The sequence below is a fragment of the Mycteria americana genome, chromosome 2 (assembly GCF_035582795.1).
Source record: "Mycteria americana isolate JAX WOST 10 ecotype Jacksonville Zoo and Gardens chromosome 2, USCA_MyAme_1.0, whole genome shotgun sequence".
In the NCBI taxonomy this organism is placed as follows: Eukaryota; Metazoa; Chordata; class Aves; order Ciconiiformes; family Ciconiidae; genus Mycteria; species Mycteria americana.
The window spans coordinates 28,645,468-28,669,679 of record NC_134366.1 but is presented as its reverse complement, the minus strand read 5'-3'; the positions used below and the strand labels follow the sequence as shown (position 1 = coordinate 28,669,679).

At 42.2% G+C, this 24,212-nt stretch overlaps 1 protein-coding gene across 2 annotated transcripts; it reads left to right on the top strand.

Moving 5' to 3' along the window:
• Nucleotides 1-14,229: 14,229 nt before the first annotated feature.
• Nucleotides 14,230-20,560, top strand: SEM1 (SEM1 26S proteasome subunit). 2 transcript variants are annotated; one of them, XM_075492862.1, is made up of 4 exons: nt 14,230-14,410; nt 18,338-18,431; nt 19,584-19,627; nt 20,369-20,560. In XM_075492862.1, the coding sequence occupies exons 1-4, from the start codon at nt 14,335-14,337 to the stop codon at nt 20,377-20,379; spliced, it is 225 nt and encodes a 74-aa protein (XP_075348977.1). In that variant the 5' UTR covers nt 14,230-14,334; the 3' UTR covers nt 20,380-20,560. The 2 variants fall into 2 exon arrangements, with proteins under 2 accessions (XP_075348977.1, XP_075348978.1); XM_075492863.1 differs by lacking the exon at nt 19,584-19,627 and having other exon boundaries at nt 14,237-14,410.
• The last annotated feature ends 3,652 nt before the right edge of the window (nt 20,561-24,212 follow it).

The window sequence follows — 24,212 nt, the reverse complement described above, 5'->3', positions numbered from 1 at the left end:
CTGGTGCGAGATGGAGGTCCTGGGAGCAGAGCCCACCCGCTGCCCCCAGATGTGGGTTCGGGATAGCAGGGAAAGCTCAACTTCCACACCTGCGGTTCTCTGCAGTCAGAGGCTGACAGGGGCCATGGCCTTTGCTTGCTGAGCCGCCTCCATCCCTGCCGCCCAGCCCTCTCATGGCTCCACCACCGGCGCCGGCAGCACCCACCCGCAGTCGGAGCACTCTCCTGCGGCCCCCGGGAGCCTCCTGCGCCCGCTGCCGCCTCCCGTCCGCCAGCACCAGTTTCCAAGCCAGCTTCCCTCAAGCCGTACTCCGGCTGAGACACGGCCTGCCCGGCCGCTGGCCGGCTTCCTGGCAGGAAAGCTCCTGGCTTGGCCTCCTGCAGGTGATGGCAAAGGTCTCCTCTGGCCTTCGAGTCTATAAAAAGAAGAACACACGCAGGCAGGTTTTGTTTGTTTGTTTGCTCCCCCTTTGCAGAGGGAAGGGCCCTGCTATGGAGCTGTTATGGTCTCCCCTGTGCTTTCAGCCTCGTTACTGTGCTATAAAAAGGGGAGATGGGAGCCAAGAATAAATATGGCCTCTGGCCAATCCCGGAGTCATTACCTCCGCAGAGTTCCTACTGAAGTCAATGGACTGTAGGATCCAACCCTTAATATTTGTCTTCTTTTATACAATTTGTAATTATCAATACAAAAAAATAGAAAACCCTAAGGTAATATGTTAATTCTTACCAGATGTACTGTACGTATCCTTATATGCTAGAAGCCTGGCAGGACTGCAATGTCACAACAGACATTTACTGAAATACCTGGGGAAATGTAACAAAAAGTGTTAGTAGAAAATGGTCTTTCAGCTAAATTACCTAATATATTTGCTAATGGTATCTGATTTAAAAGCCATAAAAATACTAAGTTAAAAGCACATTAGAAGATGTGGTATATTTATAAGTGTTTGTCACCTTGGCAACAAAAGCGAAATTCCAAATCTAACACTAGCTTTGATGGGCCAAGACCTTTGAAAATTGATAAATACCTGCTCTTTATAGCAATGATCTGCTTTCAGTGAAGAAATACCACACTGTAAAAGGAAGTTCTTCGTTGCACAACAGGATTTCTGTTAGCTTTCAGCTATGGTTTTGCCCTGTCTGCCCACTGTAGTATAATTTTTTTAAGTCTTGACAATGAAAACAATACGTTTTCAAATACAGTAAAGCACTGATCTTTGTTGTAGCCTTTTTTGTAACTTCAAGCCTTACTTTCCTGTATACAAACTAGGTTTGTTAGTATCCCACTGAGCTCTAAGCTGGCCTTGGTCAGTTTGCAGATCCCTAGCTTGCATCTGACGGCTGTGATGGGGGCTCTTTTTTTCCTGCCTATGAATAGTTGTGCCACAAGCACTAAACTATGCATGCCCTGATAACTGTAGTACCGGTTTCAGCTCTGCTTTCCTACATAACATAGAGTCCCATAAAACTGTGCTTTAAGACTAAAAGGAAAGCTGTTTACTTACTTGTAATGCAAATTCTTCCAGTATATTACCTGTGCATATAACCGGGTATAGAACCTTATTATGTTAATTCTTATAGCTCCACTGGTTTGCCCACTGATCATGGATGGAGAACATAGGGACAGACCTACACAAACACTGTACTTTCCCCAGGTACTTCAGTAAATGTCTGTTGTGACATTGCAGTCCCACCAGGCTTCTAGCATATAAGATCAACAGCAACCAAAAGATATTCATGCTGTCTAGTGGACCCCCTTCAACACTGCAAAGCTCTGTTCTGTGTGATGGCAACAAGCTACTCCGAGGAAATGGAAGTCACAGTAACCATGAGAAAGAATGTCCTCAAACCTGAGCAGAAGGGTGGGGGGTTATGTGTTTTCAGAGGTGTGCAGACAAAGCACTAATAACGCCCTTTCTCTGTCGAGGATTGTTTCCACAAATTCCCCTTCTTGAAAGAACAAGTACTGGCAACCCACCTTTGCCAGATAATGGTAAAGTTAATGGAAGATAATGATGCTGCCCTAGCGTAAGCCTCTCATTTGGCCCCTTCCGAAATGGAGAAGCATTACCCATCATAATTGCCCTTCACCTTGTATCCTCACATCTGATGGGATTGATTAAACAACCTGGCCTCAGAAAGGAAAGCAGAATCTGTTGTATGTGGGTAATCTCTCAGCAGAGGCGAAACCCTGTGGGTTCAAGGGTCCAAAATGCCTTTAAGGATTAGAGAAGCCTTTAGTGAGTTTTAGGCAGTACTAGATTAGACACTGCTGAGCATCTCATATCTCTCTTTCCCTTCCTGTTTTGCAGACGCTTTCATTTTCCTTCTACTGTTGATTCATGAGGTTGACAATTGGCCAAGAAAGGCAAAGTGGGCCTGAAAATCAACAGGAAAGGAAAGAAAGAGAAAGTGCGTGTGAAGGGCAAGGAAGGAGTGGAAAGTAGAAGGACTGGAAAGTGGAAGAAGTTTCCATCAGCAAAATTAGGTTGGGACATGCTCAGAAACATGTTTTGTATGTTGGACTTTTGAGATGGAAGTACCTAGATTTTATTTAAGGCACAGTAAAGCACAGCTGAATTGTCCATGATCTCAGGAGACACTGAGCCAAGCTGCTCAGAAAATCTGTATTATTTTTCATTCAAATCAAGTATCTGGGGAAAGAGGAAATGTGTCAATATCAATGAAAACGTTGGAGAAGTTGCTTTGGAAGGAAGAACTTTTCATTTCAGAGTTGTTTAGGGCATCTCAGTATCGGTGCATAATTGTGCTGTCCTGAGTCTAAACTAGATTTTTTTTATGTTTTATAGGAAATATAAAAATACAGATTTCTATTCTGATTTAGATTTCCCAGTGGAAGTGGTGGTGTCTAAATAACTTTCATCATGATCATACTTTGCTTTTGTTAAAATCAATGAGGACTGAGAGCATCAGTCAGATTGGACCTCCAACCTTGTACAGTGTTTCAGTGGATTGAAGACCAGGCCCACAGCTCTATCCATCCCTAGCGATCCATCCAGTCGTGCCCCAACACCTCCTGAGTGAACATCTCCAGTGAACCATCGAACTGACCCTTATATTAGTGAAATTGCTTTCTAGCAAAATACGTGCAATTTATATGGAGCTGATAAAGCCTCTATTAAGACACTGGTTAATAGACGTGGTTGGAGCTATTTTTCAAGTATTGATAATAGGGTGGGAAAAGGGTTTCAATTAACTGAGGTAGCAAGAATCATATGGATAGACACGTGCTCTTACACTCAAGTGCACAATTTTCACTGATTGATAAACCTAACATACCACTTGAGACTATATTCTAGTTACATCACTTCACCATTAAACTCTTCATTTACCCCCAAATGAATAGATTAACATTAAGTAAACTCTACTGAAAAATTGTCCAATTCAGTGAAGCTTTAATATAAATTTGTAACAGCCGTAAAAGAAAATTACAATTTATCATTTGAAAATCATTATTTATAATGTACAATTCCAGATTTCTATGCAATAAGTGTTTGAAATGTGCTTATTAGATAAGTTTATGCAAAACTGCAAAGGCCCATCTGCAGCATGTATATAGCATAGTGTATATGTATATAATATACACAACTACCTGCGTGAATAGAAAAAAAAGTGATTAAATTTTATTATGAAGATTACCAGCCACATTGCTTTAGCAAATTTGTATTAATAGTTTTTGTTTGTTGTTATGTATGCCTCAAATAGATTGGATTTTCCTTTTGTTTAAAATAAATAAGGTAGGTTATATGATTCTGTCAATCAAACTAGCATTTTATATGCTGAAGAAAAATAACTATATTATAGGGGCATTTCTGAAAGTCATTGAAAACGCAGAGAAGGTGGAATCACCTTAAGAAGAGGTATAAAACCAGTATTGTTAAAGGATTGTCAGTGCCATGAGCCAAATTTCGAGGAACCTGCAGTTGTTCTGTGAACACCAGATAGCTGAAACCCACCTTGTAATATCTCAAAGGATTTGGACTTCAGTATGCAAGGTTTGGCTGCACACAGAAATAAAGGCCAGTTGCTACTTGCTTTGTGCTTTTAAGAGAAGATGGTTTTCTATTATACCCAAAAGGCAGCTGTCACCAGTCCTTGGTGAGTATTTTGAAATCCTTAAGGTCATTAAAAGTATGACAAAATACGATGTTTCTAAATAGTCTTGTATATCTCAGTTAGGAATTCTGACTATCTGACAGCATAGGTGAGATCTGTTGACCACTCTCTTTTTCTTTCAGCATTAGAAAGCATATCCATTTTTTCAATTCTCTTTTTAGCTTTGGGTTTAAGCTCATACAAATCAAGAGTTAGGCATTTGGATGTATTCAGTTACACTGTGCCAATAAACCATGCGTGTGATAACTGGTTGGGAAATCAAATTCTAAATTTAGTCATATTTATGGGAATTGAGGAACCATTGCTTCAGTTGCATCTCTCAGATCTGCATGTGATTGTTTAAATTTATTTTTCCTTGTGGCTTACATACAGCCTGCGTAAACACTGAACATACAATTTCAAACCTTATTGTTTTGTTTTGGTTATACTTCAGACTGCAGCCACCTCAAACCACTTCTGAGGGAAGACACAATGGCAAATATGGACTTTTCCCTGCAGATGACAAGGCAATGAAAGACAAAGAACAGAAATCTTTTCCTTTTTTTTGAGGCGCTGACTTTTTATATGGCCTATAAATCATTTGCCATTAATGTGCAAGAACTTCTGTGAATACGGTGCCATAGCCAGGCAGAATGATGCAATGGAGAGGATCTAAAAGTCCCAGCATTGCAGAGACTTTGTTTTTTAAAATAATTAATGTTGTCTTGACTTTAAATATATTATCAATTTCCTGAAAGGAGGGAAATTATTCTACTAACTAAAGTTATGTATCTTACCAGTCAGCACAAAACTGTTGCCTTAAAACATAGATGTCTCTTCTGAATGGTTTTAATAAAATCTGTGCTACTACATGGGAAAAAAATGACTTTGTAGGCTTGCAAGAGCATGAAAACAAGATTATAAAACAATCTTTCAGACCTCAAAGATCTGATCTGCAGAAGTGCTTAGCATTGGCATCTCTGGGTGTTCGGGATCTTTCAAAATCAGGCCCAGAGCCTGAATAAGAATGTCACCACAAGACATTTTCATGCTATTTGCAGATTTTCTCTACAATACCTCCAGCTTTTGATTGTGCTAAAGCCTTAAAAGCAAATCAGAGAAAAGACTCCCCTATTGTGTATTACAAAAGATACAGCTAGAAACAGTAAAACTGAGAGAGCTGTTTCCTAATGCACTCCTTCACATGACAATCAGTTTAGATCTTTTACTTTCTTTCTCAGCCAACCTCAGTAACAATGTACTCAAATCTAACTTTTTTGCTGTAATATACTGCTGTAGGTAATCCTACCTATTTTTAATTTACTTTGTATGTTAGAATAATAATTAGCACCACTGTACTATCATATGAGCCTGCTTAGTTGTATAATTTACCTGTTGTAGTTTAATAAGTACTGTACGCATAAATACATGAATTTATGTATAAATATACAATGTAGACAAAAGTATTTTATATATATACTCTGTAAAACCAATGGTTTTGTAGCTCACTTTGACTTATGCTCACCGTTTACTCTGATGCTGTTTTTATAAGCATTCCATCTGTCACTGGTGCTATCGTATTTGCTATGGGGCTAAGAATTAAAGTTACAAAAGATTTATGTGCTTTGGAAAGAAGTCAGGAACAGAGAGAGTCTGTTTTCTAGGGTTTTCCTTAAAATACCATTCATTCAGAATAAACTACTATCTAACAGAAGCAAAAAGGACTATCAGTTTTGCGTGGTTGTACGTACAACGGCCCAGAGTCTGCCCTGGGCTGCTGCACTCATGTGGAAGGGTTGGATGAGCCACATTAAGATCAGGACTTGAACCAATAGCTCCTCATGGTTCTGATTTGACATACTGCATCAACTTCACTTGGTAATCTAAGATAAAGAGCAGACTTTGATTAAGCTCTCCAGAGTGTCCTCATTTAAAAAGAAATTAATCGACGCCTCTGCTAGTGGCATAGCATTTCTTCATTCATTTCTGTGGAAAACCACTAGATGGTTCATCAAAACCTCTGCGCATGCTGAAGGAGGCATGACAGGTTAACAGGAGCTCTGAGGAAGAAGGTATCCTCTGCTTTGCAGGATGGATGAGGAAGAGCTTTGGGGTTCTGTGGGTTTCTGCATATAAAAATAATGCTTTGGGTCATGCCACAGGCACCACGATCCGCTTTTCCAGCCGGGGTGGCCTTGCAGCCCCTCTGCCTGCGCCGTGGCTGGCAGCGAGGGAGCTGGGGTGGCCAGTGTGGTGGTCCTGCTCACGTGCTGCGCTGGCCCTGAGCTGCCAGCACCTGTGCCATATCTCCCAGGAACTACACCCACGGCTTCAGCATCAAAACATACCTTAGATACCTGGCCTTCATTTACTGCATAAATGAGTAAATAAATTTTATCACATAAACGTGAGAAAATACAGCCATCTCGCTTTCCTGGCGTGTTTGCAACAAAGATGTGTATGCAAGCTTAGGAAGTAAACCACCAACTGCAAACACTTCTTCACAGGCCATGAGTGACCCACGCCGCGGCAGAGGAGCAGTGAGAAAGGAGGAGCAGTGGAGGACAAGAAGTGACGTGCAAGGGGGAGCAGACAGAAACCACCACGCCTTGACCCCAGCCGCCTGTGTTGCCCATCACCTCACTGAAGGGACTGGGAGGGAGGGAAAGGGGGAACCAGCGGTGAAAACGAGAGGAGCTGAGGTGAGAAAGGAGGGAGCAGAGGTGTTTGTCTGAAGTTGAGCCTGAGGAAAGGGGGGCAAAGGTGTTTCCCTGAGTGTTTGTTCAATAGTATATGGTTTCTTTTTTCCCCTCAGTACCCAAATCAGTAATTAAAAGTTTGTGTTATTGGCAATAAATTAAATTAAGTGACATTCCCTGAGCTGAGACTGTGTTGCCTGTGACACTGCCGAACAGCGGAACGACAGGCAGGGCTGGTGAAAAGCAGGCTCAGGGGGATGGCAGGGCAGCGCGTACACTCTGCGTACCAGCACGGAAAAGCCAACACACGCAGCAAGCTCCGAGTGACACGTAACTGCCAGCTCCCACCAGGCACACTGGTGAAGCTCCTGGGGGGAGAGCTGAGCTGATAAGCAAGCTAAACAGATACATTTTGGGCTAAAAATGCCGTGGAGGAACTTTGCCAGAGGAAAAAATGTGGCTAACGAGGGTGACTGCTGTTACCCAAACTTGTAAGAGATTATTTACGTCCCCTGACTTTCAGCACATAATTATGGGGCAAGTCTTCCTAGGCTCCTATTATAGTCAGAGATGAGACAGGTCCCTTCAAATTACATTTCAGGGCTGATACTTCACCCAGGTGCTCTGAATCTCCATTTGGAAGAACCCATTTCTCTCTGTTTTCTGAACTGAGAGTACAGAGGGGCTGTCTGGCTGAGTAAGCTGCCTAAGGTGAGGGTGGCCTGAAGTTTGGTGGCCTGATTCTTCCCCTTGAAATGGTCTAGGTATCAATAAGTCCTTCAGCTTGCCAGGACTGCTAATGACGAGTAACCCTGCTTATCTATCAAAACATCAGAAATAATGCTTGTTAATTTTTCCCAGGCTACAACATTTTATTTTATTCGGGTTGAACTTCATCCTTGGCCACACTTTAGCCACTATCTAGATACGTAAAGGTAGAAGGATGTTTTAAATGGAAAAAAAGGCCTACTCTCTTCACCTGATTCCTCATGATTTATACTAACCTATCCAGCAAATATCTCGTGTTGAGGTTACCACAGTGTAGTATTCTCAGGATAAACTTGGCAGAAATAAACAAAGGCAGTTGTGCAACAACCTGAAAAAGACACTTAAGCACCAATAGCAGGTTACTCCAGCATACAGTAGGAGTGCAATTCAGTCGCTTAAACACAGGCAACTGGTACCAGTTTAGAAACCCTGGGGTATTTTGCCTCATCTCCAACTGCCATTGAGAAAGGCCAAGGTCTCCCAGATTACATCGGGCAGCCCTGTGTTTTAGGGCATCTCAACTGATGTTAGAAACCTTTGTTCAGGCAACTGAATTGTACACTGACTGTCTTGATATTTGCATGGAAACGCGAGTTGTGGTGAACAGTACCTAGTAATTAATCATATTGTGATTACCCCTTATATGTTCAAAACATCAATACAATTTGCACTGAGGCTCGGTAATAAACATTCTGCTGATATAGCTACATGGAATATACGGCTATCCCAGGACTACTTGGCTTTTCAAAATCTGGTTCTGGATGCATCTGCTACTCTTCCAGGATGTAGAGCTGGGAGGCCGGAGATCAAGTAGCCAGAAAATGAAAGGGGAACAATATATAGGAAGCTTCCTGCACCCTGTACGGAGGAAGAGTCAAAGGAAAATAATGGTGAAAATTTGCTATGATGGACTGAGAGGAGACGAAAGATGATACCGGGAATGGTAAACAAAGACAGGAAATAGCCTGCTGGTGGTGTTAGTTCTTGATTAGGAGCCTGTTAAGTTTTGGCTAGAGGGCTAAACGCAAGGAGACGTTTTGTCAGCCCAAATGTGGAGAGAAAACAGAAAGACAATAGAACAATTAGACAGAGGAAGAGAGCAGAAGTGAACAAACATATTGCCCCTATTACAATGACACACAGCTAGAGCTTTGTAGCAATACCGCCCAGCTGCCTTTAGACTAACTGCAAATGAGAAAATAAATCAAACTTTCTTTTGACTGTCAAGGGTAAAGACAGAACTGTTTCTTTTTCAGCCACTGGTAACCCGATAGCTTGCCACAGTGTATTTCACATAAGGAAGTCTGTAAAGCAACATCTAAGTGTTCCTTGTGATTAATATTCCTTATGATCTCCAGCCACCTAATCGCATCCTGACCTCACTGAGGGTCAACTGTGAGAAGGGATGGACTGTGGGAGCAGGGTGGGCTACCAGGAGGTGCTGGTGAATGATGGAGCAGCTGGAGAGAAAAAGAGGACCTCTGCAGACATGAATAAATAAATAGTGGCAAACCAAAGGCACTGACCTCAGGAATAATGCCACGGGTCCAGAGCTGCACAGAGCTATTGAAAGAAGTGGGGCAACCATTCCTAACGTCCAGATGCACTGAGTGTAGGATATGCTTTTTTCCCCAAAATCCAAAAAATCCCAAATCCAAAAGACTGCAGCATGAAATGCAGCGCTATCCTGAGACACAGAACGCCAACTCTGAGGGGATTCCCAGGATGCATTAACCAGTGCTTGGACTGCCAGATATGCTATGTAATGCAGGATAGATACTCTGCACTGCATGGTTAATTCTTGCATTCTGAATGGTAACAACCCTAATAAGCTTTCCTGTATTTTTTTTTTCAGGAACTAGGAACTGCAGAACTTCCAGGAACTGCTGTCCTGGATATCTAACAGCCTGGACTGTAAGACAGGCCCTCTCACATCCAGATAAACTGTGTGGGCACTGCTGGTCTGAGCCAGATGTGTCCGAGCTGGTGGTCCATTAGACGTAGCACCCATGCACACGGATTTCACATTATGTCGATGAGGCCAGCTGGATCAAATACACAGAATGCCAATTTTCTTTGCAGTAGAGGGTTTCTCTGAATAGGCACTGCTTGGTAGCCTGGGACCATGCAGACCTCCAAACCAACAGTTTACCCAGGGTATCTAAAATCCTTAACATGGCTCTGAGATTTTTTTTCAACAGGATACCTTTAACTGCTTATAAGCAAATTCATTTCCAATCCATTCTATTTCCTCTTCTTAATCTTTTTCTCAGAATATGCTTTCAGCCATTAAAGCATTCAAGTCAAAGAAAATGGGCCCAGGCATTGAAATGACTAATAGTCCCCCTAAAAAAAATCTGGAAATCCAAACTAGTGTACTACACACATTTTTGTTTCACCTTGATGAAAAAAAAAGGCTCTAATTCAGAAAAAATGCTCTATTTCCATTTTTCATTTATGCAAATTACACTCTGAATAAATAAATCTACATAATCTCACCTCCCTGCCAGACAACTTGCAGTAACATTTGCCAAGAGAAAGACAAGCTTTTCTGATACTAATGCATAAAACATGCTGAATAAAAAAATTAAAACAAATCATATTGAGTAAATAGCTGCTGTGCAGCTCTGGAAAGAATAATAGAGGGACTGATGAGTTACTCAGGATTGTCTTGTTCAATTATTTCAAACATGTTACCAGTTAAGGGTATATTTAAGTTAAGGTTTTAATAGAGATGGTCATATCCTGAACCACTGAAATCTATAGGAATTTTTTCCTTTAATTTCCATGGAACAGCCATGTAGACCTCTCTGCTGAAGCACCCAACAGTGTCAAGCCGTTGGTCCTGGAAGACCAATCTATTCAGCATGTAGCTGCTGTGCTGTGCAGGGGCTGCAGCTCCAAGCAAGGACATCTCCTGTGCTATTTTGGGAATGTATGAAGTGCCTTCCCCAATTTGATCAAAACTCTTCCTTGCTCTGTGTGTCCACTGTCCATGTGAGGTACAGGCTCGGTGACTGTAAAGACTACCACTGGTCTTGGGACTGCAACAGGGGAAAGATAAAACAAAAATCAATGGCAGTATGTTCTGATTAGATACCAGTGCCTTTTCCCACCCTGACTGCATAGGGTAGATGCTGAAAGCTAGCTCTTATTCTTGATGGTCCATCTAGAAACTATCAAACTCCAATCATACATGGGGCTTGGGCACTCTCCTGTAACCTTTCAAATATCTTTTCACACTGGAAAATCTATTCTGGACAGCTGAATCCTTATGCTCTTTTCTCTAGAGAATTAAGACTAGTCAATGGGGCTAGGTCCACCAAAAGGCTTGAGTATTATAAACCGCATCACCAAATTTTTAGATGCTGTGATGCTTTGTGGAATTTGAAGATGTCTTTTCTCAGTGGAGAAAAGTAAGTTTCTTACATGCTTCCCGGGGGCAGTAAGGTATGGGATATACAAAGCCTACAGACTCAGTAGGAAGCTACCTAAGAATGCCAGTAGGAAACCTTAAGAAAATATTATTTAAGACCATGCCTTTGCTAAGAAATCACAGTCACAAGACTGGCTTTCCAACAGTGTTTTCTAAAAACTACCTGCAGGAGGATAAGTTCTTTCTACTTGTTTACTGTATAGTCTGGTGGTTACGAGCATACATCTGGGATATGGTATGTCACCCACATCAACCAACTCCCGGAGAATTTCTCTTTGGTAGTCTATTTGGTGTTGCAGACTGAGTTATTTACTTGTCAAATCTGCTTCACCATGAGTGAAAATACCTGAACATATTTTGGAAGAAAGAACAAGACTGACCCCCAAATAACCAGCAAACAGGCTGGTGGTTGTGGCACTTGGCTTTGACATCAGGGCAAATCCAACTTGGACATGGTGGAGATTTGAAGGCAAGCCTGTCACCTTGCCCACCGGGCACGTCTTCCTGCAAGGTCTAGCAGGCTGGCTTGGAGAATGCCTCGCAGATCAGGTCCTTTGGGCAACGTAGGATGGGCATACCTTGATGAGAGAAACATGGCATGGCAGATACCTATACCCTTGGAGACCTTACTAGCAGAGAGTTAAAGGGTTTGGGGAATTACAGTGGGGTCTGCATCCATGCATTCATCTGCTAGAAAGGCTAGATAAGGTGATGTAAATTCCAGGCTTCCAAAACCTGTGGTATTGGATTTAAAACAATGGATTTAAAGTTTTTATTTTAAAATCCATTATTTTAAAGCAATCTTATAAGTAAAATAGGTAAATCTGAAATAATTTTTTTTTCATATTTTCAAGCTCATTTCGAATTGCTTGAGCTAGAAACTTCTTTTTCTCCTTTTTAAACAAGAGCTAAGCTCCTTATTTAACCACAAAACTCCAGAAACCACAAATTTAAAAGAATCATAAAAAATTTTGATATTTATACTAAAAGGAGGAGAATTTGACGCTATAGATTTTTGTGACAATGTAAGATAAAATTTGGCTTACTGGTGACAGGGGAACACACAGCTCCACAGATGGGAAATGCAAAGGAGGACTGAGATCCGAGACTGACTGTGGTCAGTCCCTACATAAGTAAGACACTGCTTCAGGAGCCCTTGATTATCCTTGTTTCCCTGTGCAGTGGCCGGCCATATCCCCTGTGGAAGTACAGATTCTTGTCTTCACTGGCACTCTGGAGCTTCCTAACCAGCAGCTCAGCAGAGAAGGAGGAGAAAAGGGGGTGGAAAGGACTGCGGTATCTTTTCTCCACAGCAGATATGTAGGGAAAGTCGCCAAAACAAGTTCAAGCTGCTTCCTGATCCAGGGCTACCTGAAGCTACTTGTCCATAGGAGTTTCCAAGTTACCTTTTTTTCTTAGATAACCTAGGTGCAGTTGAGCATCTTGATATTCCCCAATGTGCTGCAAACCCCATAGTTTAGTTCTAGGTAAGACAAAAACTAGGGGGTTTGAATATGGGCCTTAGTAACTGAATGATCGTGGATCTTTGCAAGCTTCTGATACGACAGACCCCTGTCCACTTTATGATTTTATCTTGTACTCTCTGGATAGAGCAGGGTATCTATTGTTCCAAAATGCACGGCTTGCTAAAAATCCCAGCCAAGTTATAACTAGATTCCACATACTGATTTATTAAACGGGAGTGTTCATAATTTTCTGAATCATCAGTGTCAGTCAGTCCTTCCATCACAAAAAAATAAAATGTGACCGCTCGATTAGACCTTTCATCTGGCAGAAGGGCTCATTTCCCACCTTGCCTTAACTGTGGCCACATGCCAGAACATGCTTACCCTGGGTTGAAACTGAACTATATATGAATTCCCACACCATTTTTTGTTCATTGTTTCCCTGACTATAAATCTAGGACACGGTATAACCCAGCTGTGCAAGTCATTGTCTCATGAATCAGCTTCTCACAGAGCAAGGGAAAAAAACCAACCCCTCCAACAAACTGGCAGTACTGTTATAAGGTGATCGCCTAGAGAGAAGCCATCGGAGCCGCCACACGCACGAACTTGTTCAGGCTAGTAAGCGTTGAACTTTGCCTTTGTTTAAATCATCAACAGAATCTAGAATTAAGTGGAATGAATTCACTTTGGAATATTTAAAAAACAAGGCATTTCTATTTTTCATGTAACATCCTAACTCTTATTGAATAGTCATAATTTCTCCTTCAAGCTGCTTCCTTGTTTCTCTGATGTGATGGACAAGGAATTTAAAAGATAGTAAATTAGATGCAGGTTTTGAAACAATGTTAAAATGCCAGAAGGAAAAAAAAACCAACACAACACAGGTTATAGATTAGAAGGACAGAAGGCTGATACTTGATAGGTTTTGCCTGAATATAAATCAATAATGAAAGAATATAAAGAGAACAGATGTGTTCAGTAGCGGCGGTGGCTTGTGTAAATCCGGCTAATGTTGCAGTGGACAGATTTATTCTACCCACAGCCTTGAAAATACATTTGACACTTTCCACCCAGGCTATCTTTTCTCGGCCTCGGTCCGTGCGGCACGTCAGCCAGCTGCGGGGAGCCCGAGCTCATTCCGGAGCGATCAATCTCGCTGCCGCCAGAGCCGGCCGGTGACCCTCCGGTTTGGCAGCCGCAGGAGCCGTGCCGGAGGGTGGGCGCACGTACAGGCGGCGGCGGGCGCTCATCCCGGTTTACGGCCTCTTCTCTTCCCAGCCCGCCGGCACCTGCTCCCTCACCGCGCCCCGCGGGTCAAGGGGGGCCGCGGCACGGCTGCAGCCGGAGCTGCCCAGCGGCGCCGGAGCCGGCAGCCGGTGGCCGGCGCGGCCGGGCTCTGGGGTAGCGCGGGTGCCGGCGGGGAGCCAGGGCCGGAGGGCGGCCGGCGCCAGGGAGGCCGCCCTGAGGGGACCCCAGCGAGAGGCGGGGAGGCAGCGCGGCGCAGGGCAGGGCAGGGCAGGGCAGGGCAGGGCAGGGCAGGGCAGGGCCGGGCAGGGCAGGGCAGGGCGAGCTGGGCCGGGCCGGGCCGGGCCGGGCCGGGCCGAAGCGCGGGGAGGCGCGGAGCGGCGGGGGCGGCGCGGCGAGGCGGCCCTGCCCGGGGAGGCCGAGGGCGGCGGGGGCGGGGCCAGGGCCAGGGCGGGCGGGGCGCCGGGAGGGGGCGGAGCGAGGCGGGAGGCCGGGAGCCGTCTGCCGCCAGGGCGCCGGCGCGGTGGCGGCCGCCGGTATCCCATCAGTCTCCGCGGGCGGCGGGACGCGGGACGCGGTGCTGGGGCGGCAGGCCGAGCATGTCGGAGAAGAAGCAGCCGGTGGACCTGGGGCTCCTGGAGGAGGACGACGAGTTTGAGGAGTTCCCGGCCGAAGGTGCCGGGCGGGGCGGGGCCGGGAAGAGAGGCGGCGGGGGTGGCGGCGGCGGCGGCGCCGGTTCCGCCTGTAGGCCGCGGCCTGGGCCGGGCCGGTCGGCTGAGGTGGGGAAGGAGCGCGCGGCCTCCGGCGGGCGGGAGCGGCAGCGGGGCGGCGGGGCCGCGGCGCGGTTCGTCAGCGGGTCCCTGCCCGCAGGGCAGCCCTCCGGGTCTCCACGGCGGTGTAATGCGTCTCTGCAGGCACCGCTTCAGCGGGACGGAAGCAGCTTCGCGGTGCCCCGCGAGTTCCTGCTCCCCCGGCCCGGTCAGAGGTGCGGGGCTACAGCCCCGTCAGAGTCGGGGTCAAGCAGGAACGTGCTGCCTGTGCCCAGCTGTGCTGGTTTCAGGGTGCTGGGCACGTCGCACTCGAAGTGCTGTGTCATCGTGCGAGAGAGCTGGAAGCAAGTGCAGGAGAAGCTTGATGCACCTCAGCTCTCGAGATGAGACTCGCTAGGGAGAGGAGGGATGAGGGGTGGAAAAAAGTGCGTAAAGGCAATGATGTGCTCTGTAGTTATTCTAAATCTCTTTACCTTTTGAAGGACAAATATTTATGTGTTGGTTTGCTTTTCATAGGTACAGATTATATTGAATGAGGATATTAAATCTGGACTTCAATAAAACAACTTGGTGTCCTTTTACAGATATAATCTTGAAAAGATCCCTGTTATAGGGCATGATTGTTTTCTCTGTGTCCTTAATTCTGGGACTTGTCTCAAGCTGTGGATAATGAGAAATGATATAAAACATGACGGATGAAATGTCAGGGGTTTTTTTCTATAATGTCTTCATTATCTGTGATTTTTTTTGTGGCCTTAGACCCTTAGGTGTTCTGAATCCTTCAGTACCAGTAAAAAGAATATTTTTGCACTTACTGATGGAAAAAGTTATTAATGTAGTTGAGATGGTAACTAAACTAAACTGAGAAGACTAGCCCTTCTTTTCCATATGTGTTTCCTAAACAGGCAAAAAATGTTTATCTTATTTAATGTAAATTAAGTATTGGCAGTGGGGATGAAGGAAGTCTTTGAAGCATGGTTCTGAACCTTGGATTGGTCAGAGCACTGAATTGCTGTTACAGAAGGTGAAATTAATTCTACTTGAATCTAGCTGTACTACTAAAACCAAGCACTGTGCAAACTTTCTGGGTAGAACAGAGATTTATTAAAGAGTGACCGCAGTTGGGCTTCTTGCTGGATCTATCTTGCAAAAAATAAGAACCTCTAGAGAGGCCCATTTAAATCTTCAAGTGAGATAATAGTGTTGAGAGGTTATAAAGAATGTTCAGACCACTTTGAATGTTATCTTCAGTGCTTAGGAAAGAATCATGATAAATATGTGCTCAAACCCATGCCAAATTGTTGTTCTTTCAAATTAAAACACCACTTTCTATGCAGCAGAGAAACTTTGCGTTCTGTTACCCAGTTTTTATCCAAAGGAAATTAGATAACGCAAACTTATGTTAAGGGATAAAAATGCTGGCTTTTGGGGAATTTCTTTTATTCCGACTTAAAGTTTTTCCTCAAACAATTTATCAAATCAAGTTTATGTATCAAAAGCAGATGTGTCCTAATTTTATAGGACGCTTTATTTGAAGTATAGCATAAGTATAGCATGATAGATTCAAGTGTATGTGAATTGGTCACTTAAGAACTTTTTGTACAGTGCTTTTCAGAATGTAAAATGTAATGTGTAAAATGGTAGGATTTTAGGTTTTTTTTTATCCTCTACTTTAAAAAGTGTTTTTTGTTTTCCTTTCCCAAGTGCAAAATATGGCAATCAGTGATCAGTATATTAAATATTTTTTTTTTTAAGGAGTCCAGCTATGACAAGTTTATCAAAACTGGTTTTGTAATTTTGGTGGTGTATATTAGTAATACTTAATGATAGCAGGCTCTGAAATGCTCTTAATATTTTAAATCCCAGACAATACTATATTATTGTTTACTTTTATTTAGTCACAGACATATAATGTAGCTGGGAATAATAACTTTAGCATGTGATTCTGTGGTATAGGGTCAACATACAGATACTGTAGAACCTTGTAGCTACAGTGATGAGAATATAATGTAGGCTTTACTTTCACTTTCTCCCCCCGCAGTGTGGAAGATGACATGGGCCTTTTTGACTTTTCTTTGCTCAGTGTGATTTGGAGTATGTTTTCAGTCTCCCCAACTGACCTTTTATGATTGAAGCTGCTATTTGTTGTGCTGGATACTAGTTACTAGGATTCTTTTTTTTTTTTTTCAAATTTGTAGATCTGTTTGAGCTACTTGTATGTTAGTAGATAGAAAAGTTTGACTTTGTGTTCATTTTAAACTGTTTTGAGCTTTGTTTTTGTATCGTTGAAATCCAGATAAATGATGAGTGGTAAAGCTTTTTTATTTTGACAAAAAAAAAATCCATTGCATATAAATAGACAAAGCTTACTGCAGATAGTTCTAAAATACAAATCCTTCCCTTTGAGCAACTAGCAGTACAACTAAATTAAAAGAATGCTTTTTTTGTACTGCATTTTTTCTTCACCTTTTCTTCCCAGTTCCTTCTTTTGCTGTCCTTAGGACCAGTAGGATTTCTATGCACCTTCATCTGTTCCCATTATATAATTTATTTGAGTAGGGGAGTTTAATTGTAATGCCTTCTACATGTGTATGTCTTTAATCAGTTACAAATGGATTTTCTTGTCCTGGTTAATCTCAAATATTAATTTTGTTGCCTGTCAATGTTAGAAAAAGGAGGAGAAAATGGAAGGACCAACCCTCATTCCTATGAAGCTAGTTGTTCACAGTGAAATAGTTTTTAATCTTTTACCCTACTAGCTAGCTTTTTTTTTTCTATACCTCAGTCAATGTTTAATGTTACTTTGGGCCTTAGTCTGGATGGGCAGCAGATGGCTTACTGAATTGTAAGGGGAAGGATAGTGTTATCTCTTTAAATATACTAACAGGCTTTGAGAAATACAAGGTCACAAGTGTCAAAATTGGGGTGCTTCTTATTTTGGTAATGTTAGAAAAAACTTGGTGTCTGTCAGTAAAAGAAAACTGAGAGACAGTGAAGTAAACTGACTTGTATTTACACAGCGATTCTGAGCCTTCCTGATTTTTCATTTTTGTTATTTTTCTAAACTAACTGGTTTGATTGTAATTTTTTTTTTATAATGAAGCATTAAGTGGATGATCAGTAATTTGTCAAGGGTGATATGCCAGATTATAAGAAAAATAGAAATTGAGTTAACAAATGGGCATTTAGTGTCTTGCCTCTGTAAGGAAATGGCTTCTGCTGTTTTGGGAACCTAGAAGTAGCTCGTTACGGGTAGCAACTGCTGTTTGCAGATGCCTCTTTCAATTTGCCTTTGCTTCTGCATCGCAGGTAAGTTTTTGGCCTTTATCCATAGACTGGCAGCATCTGATCTGAGTGAACTGAGGATCTGTGTGTATATGTTTTGGCAAAAGCATTTGATATATATTTACTTTTTTAATCAGAAGAAAAAATATTTAAATACAAACCTGGAATTGTACACTTTTTGTTGAGCTTTGACAAGTCAACTACTCAATATTGCTTGCTTTTTACAATGGTGCTACAGCTTGTCCATTTGTATGCAAAATGTCCCTTATGAATGTGTAATCCTGCAAGCCCTGATGTGAAGTGTGTAATGATTTTTTTTTACCAAGTTGCATTTTTATTATAATTTAAGAAATTGTGGGGGTTTTTAGATCTTTCTGTGCTTTTTTGTCTCATAAACACTTAAATATGATCCAGACTTTTCTGTTAAAGAGAGAAATTTGTTACCAGCTGAAGTCTACCTTACCCAGAGACTGAGCTAATCTGTCAATAAGACATGGTACCAAAGCGATGCAGCGTAGAATAGTTAGACCTCTTTCCCTGTCTTTAGATTGGACTGGTTTAGATGAAGATGAAGATGCGCACGTCTGGGAAGACAATTGGGATGATGACAATGTCGAAGATGATTTCTCTAATCAGTTAAGGTAACTTTATTTTTAACTTGCTGTTCTAGAAGATAGGTAAAATATTTAAAATGGCATTGTTTAGTTAATATCTGAAAGTTTGAAATCTGCTTACTTTAAAAAAATAGAGATCTGAAACTGAAATAAATGAAAGCTCTGCTTTGTGCTTTTCTGTCTAAAGCCTTTCAGAACCAGACTTAAGGGATTACAGCACAGTTTGAAGTACTGATCAGCATTTCATCTTTTAATAATTGTACTGTGAGCCCTGAAATATGCCTAATGTCATTGACGTGTTCAGGCTTTTGCGGTGTCACACAACTTAGTACAAAGATCTCTGCAAATTGTGATACAGTTGACACTTTCAGTTTAACACGAATAAATCCTTTTCTAAGGATTTTTCTACGTGTGTGAAAATTCTGAATTGTACTGCAAAGATTAATGGCAGGGGATCCAAGATTATGTCTTCTGTGCTATGTGGTATGCAAAATGTGTTGATATAAATTTTTTCTGTACCATCAAATAGCATTGCTGTTCTTTGTCCAAATGGACAAATTTTCCAGAGATCAGTTATCTATATTAACATTAAGGTTCCTTTCTTGTGTGTAATGAGCATGCTGTTTATGAGCAACAATAGCAAAGTAATTGTTCATAACATGCTTTAAAAAAAGTGATCACAATTTGGATACCTCTAATCCAGTCGTTTAATCCTCTTTGTCACTTGTAGTTTCAGTTAATCCTTTACTGACGCATAATTATAGTTTAAATTGTTTTAAGCATCAATACAAACTCGCATTTTTTAATTAATCCCTCAGCATGTTGCATGAGGAACAAACTATCTGTAGTATAGCCTGACTAAACAGTTACTGGGTTGATCTCCCTTGTTGTACTCTAGTGAAAGCGATCCTTTATGTAGAAGATACAAAAATAGTCTTTGGTATAGTTGTTTCATATAAGGTTGAAAGGCAGTTAAACTGTAATACTGGAAAACAAGTTGATAGGTAGTGAAACAGACTTTCAAGGGATAGTGTAATTCTTGATAAACATAGTTGATCTTGACAAACCTTCAATAACTGTGCTTTAATTGTAGCCTGTAGTATTGGTGACTGTATGCTAGTGTTAAAATGATAGTTTGCAATGTTGCTTGGTTGCAGCATGTTTTTATTTAATCTTTAGAAAGAAAATGCTGCAGTCCTCCACTTCTAAAATTCCACTACTAAGTATGTAAACTAACCTGAAATATTTTTAGAGATTTGAACTACTGTATCTAAATACACGTATGCTAAGACTAGGAGATAAAACAGGATGCGGTTCTGTCTGGTGTGTTTGGAGGCAGGTGAGAAGCGACGTGGAGACACGGGGCAGGAGCAATAAGGTTTGTGGTTGCTGACTTGCTGTGCTGGCCACAACTAAGGGGACCAAAGCAATCCTTTTCCCTCAGAATTATTAACTGGAAGGTGTATTGCACCAAGATTTAAAAGTAGTGCACTCTGGTATTTTTAGTTAAACAAAGAAAAAGCTAAAATTATTTTGGAAGTACATGCATTTAAATCGCTCGGACTAGTGAGGTCATTTGGTTTAAGGAAATCTTGAGAACAACTGGTGTAAGATAATATTTTGTTTTTTCTAATGTGTCTGGAGTTGTTGCAGGCTCACAGATGCGGCTTTGCGCTGTATAGTTGTACTCCCGCCATGGTGGGTCGGGGACAATAACTATGATTAAAACAAGTGTTTGAATTTTTCACTTAGAAGTCAATTCTAGTGATCTAAGATATTAAGCTGAAGTTGAAGAACTATAGAGTAAGTGAGGTTAAGGTTATTGGTATGAACCAAAAAGCAGTATGACATGTTCATATTCTAAAATGATTGTATATTGTGCAGTATATTTAATTTTTAAAAATTGAAATGTCTGACAGTATTTTATTTGTATGTTTTAATATACCTATCTTTTTTCTATACAGAGCTGAATTAGAAAAACATGGATACAAGATGGAAACCTCATAGTTTTTGCTGAATATGGAGTGGTTTAACATGAACTGTGGATAGACTATATTGAGAAAAGAAGAAAAGGCGGAAAATGAGGAGACACACATAGTTCATTATCTGCTTGGATTTAGTATTGTTTTGTATAAAAAATAAAGTTTTTAATCTTAGCCTAGTCGTATGTTCAGCCTCTACTAACCTGGTAACTTGTATTTCGGTTCTGAAATTTCTTGTGTGACAGAATTCATGGACTTACCTAGAATGCTACTATCGATCTTTCGATATGACTTACCTAGAATGATCGATCTTTCAGTGGCTGATGGTATTGCACCAGCTCCTGTCATGGGGAACCAAATAAGCATTACCAGAATGAAGACAAGTGAATGTTTCTGTCATGGGGGATGTGGACATGTCAAAAAGAAATAAAATACTCGTACATTCAGACTAAAATGCAGCAGAAGTAGAAAGGAGTTTTGGGGAGTGATAAAGCTTATTTTGCCTCAAGATTTTATTTCATAATGACTTGTTTTATTTTTGTTAGTAATTTCACGTGGGTGCCAGTTTGATAGCCTCGAAAGATAAAATGTACTTTAAAGTGCATCTTACAACAGCAGAAATCCAGGCTCTCCAATCTTGTCCTGTCATTTCTCAAGCCTGTTAAAGAAGAGACCTCTCTGGAGGTGAGAGAAGTTCTGTTCTCGTGCTTATTTAAGCCTAGGAATCTCTGCTGAAATTGCTTCCAATTTGCCAGTTACAGCAGTTCATCTGTATCACACAAACATGCCTGCTGAGAACAGAAATCAAGCTTCCAACTCATTTCATGGAGGCCAACAAATAGTTGCCAGATAGATACAGCAGTAGTGACTGGATTCGATTACTCTCTGAACTAGAAAACAGAAGGTGGAAATTACAAAACCTATTACCAATTCCATGAATCCTCCCCAAAGGAGCTGTTAAAGCTGGTGTACACAAAGGCACAGGGAGATACGGCAATCCTGGAAGTGCAGGCCATGATTGCAAATTGAAAAAAACATTTTTTTTTTAATAAAGGGGCAAATATAGCTATGTACTCATGGAATTTGGATTAGCTGCTTGCTTTTTTGGCAGTTCACTGTAGAGAAGCAGAGAAGTTATTTAAAGTGAGCTTTCAGAATGAAGGTATTAGTTGATGGACATGCAGTAATGGTATTAAATGCTTCAACCTTGTTAACTAAATGAATGAGTATCTTGCATTATAATTGCATTTATTAATGCAAAATGCTGGGAAGCTTCCCCCTGCCCAAATTATTTAGGTGGTGCAATGTTTGTGGTGGAGGCAAGATTTGCTGTGACCCTCACTGCTTTCTGAAGATCGCTCTGTAAAGACTGGGACCTTCCATTGCCCTCTGAATGGTTCTGCAAAACTAAATGTTTCAGATGGTGTTGGATGCCTTCGGTTTGCCCAGTTCTGTACTGCGTGGGAAAAGAAAGGGAGGCCCTTTCACACAGACTTGTCCTATGCTGAAGTGACTTGTTCAGATTGAAATGTGTGGCTCACGCAGCCCAACTCGGTAGAATACAAAGTCCTGGAGTTCATATTTTGACAAGTAACAAATGGAAAGTATGTGTATTGAGTGGCAAATAGCAATGCAAACATCCTCAAGTTAGTGTTGGGAGTTCAAGAAAAAAGTATGTTCAGTACAGTTCTGGGGCTGCTGGTGTTATTAACACATCGGTATCGGGAAGTTGGGTAATGAGACTGACCAAAAGAAGATGACAGAAGAATTATGGAGATGTCTGGTGCAATCTTTGGATAGGGACAGCTGCTTTCCATTACAGGATTCTGGAAACCTGGCTAAAGCAGCCCTGTCCCGTCAATTGCTAGCAGCAGGAGGAAGCCATGGAGGCAGAAAAGCATCTTTGCCTCAAGAAATCTTAGTTTTTGCTGAGCCAAAACCTAAGATTGTGTTAGTATCTTTTTCTGCTTTCTTCACAAAAGCAGAATTAGAAGGGAGGCCTAGGCTGAGGTAGTCCGATGGCTCTGCGCTCTTGCAATAACAACCCTCAGCTAGCACAGGACCTGAAACCCCTAGCTGGAAAAAAAAAAAGAGCGATTTGCTTTGAGGATTGGTTTGATGATACGGTCATGTAACGCTGTCTGCATAAGAATTTGTTACAAAGGAGTAAACGAAGTCACGTGCAAAGTGGTATGTGAATGTAGCTTAGTGCAAAATCGAGCACTTCAAGGAGGCTGATGGCCTGTATAATTACCACTCTATTCTTACTTCTTTTGCCCTCAAGTTTATTGCATGGTCATATGGTTCCTCTTAAGCTTTCTAGTATAAAAATGACTTGGGAACCTTTCTACTTCAGATTGGCTGTTTTCTTTCTTTCTAAAAACTTCAAAACCCAGCTAGTTTTGAGACAAGCTGAAGGCTTTTTTGCCTTTTTTTTTTTTTTTTTATCTTTGACAGCTTTGGTGTTCTAGAGGGAAGTTGAGGTGGTTGGCCAGGCTGTCACTGTAGCAATTCGCCCTAATTTATGTGCTATACAACTTTAAAAGGAACTAATCCTCCCATGTGCTTGGGGGCTTGAGTTTTTTTAAATTGGCCATGCTGGGAGCAGTTTTCTTTGGAGGTCTTTCCTGGAGATGTTCCAGTGATGCCTGTTAGCTGAGGAATGCATGAAGTGTGGGAGACAGGAATACTTTGGGGGTGTGAGGGAGGACATGCTGAGAGAAGACGGGGATTTGGGAAGGAGGGTCTGCAGCCTGGCAAGGGTGGGAATGTGGTGGAGAGGGAGGTTTGGCAAAGATCTGAGGGCAGGAGAGGTTGGGCTTTCCAGTTAAGAAAGTAGGACAGCACGTGGAGGTGTGCGTGTGGTAATTGTCTGGGTGTGGACTGCTGGATAGTCTCTGTTTCCTGTTGTGGGAAGGAGATTCAGGTCACAAAGAGGTTGACGTCGCCCTGTGCTTGGGGACCTAACCTCCTCACCAGCCCGTCCCTCAGCTGAGCCGTGAGACTCTTGGACGTGGTGTCATTAGTCTGAGCCATGCTGGGGTATGCAGCACACGTCTGCATCTCTCCTCTATGTGAAGACTGAGGTGGTGTTCTGCCGCGTGGGGAAGGTTGACTTGCTCTGACCTAGATGCTGAGGATGTCCCAAGGCAAAGCACCGTTCAGTTAGCTTGGAGGAAAGCTCTGAAGGGTCCCTGATTGCTAATGAGTTTGGCGCTCTTGCTTTACCTTGATCCTTAAGAAACTATACACACGTAAGAAGAAATGCAAAGTCATAGATAAGCACACAAAATGGTGAGCAGTCTGAATTAAGGCTGTCTGGAAAGCCTTCAGTTCAGCTCTTTTGTCTCAGAAAAGCCCTTTCTGTTTTCCCATCGGGTCCCTGCCTCCCTCGGCTAGCTTGCACAACGGCAGGAACAGCTTCCCTAGATACTTTCTGCTCCTGGGTCACAGTGCGTCCTGTTCCCTGCTTATTGCACCGTGTCCACATTGCTGTACAGAACGAGTGAGTAAGTTTGGGTCTCCGTATCACAGCAGTCTGCGTGCTTTGCCAATGCTCTAATACATTTTCCACCATCCCTGGGAGACGGAGAAGTGTTTTCCCCTCTTTGAAGTGTACGCTAATTTTAAGTGCTTGGTGTGAGACCCCAGGACCTCATGTTTCACTGGATTCAGTAGTATGTAAAATGCTCTGCACGTTCAAATGTTTCTTTAGTTTCAGTTACTGCTGTGCATATTCAGCATTTCTGCTGATCAGGATTTATGGGGTATCAAGTCAGCCACCCAGAAAAGGAGGAACGTGCATTACAACCTTTGCAGCTTTTGT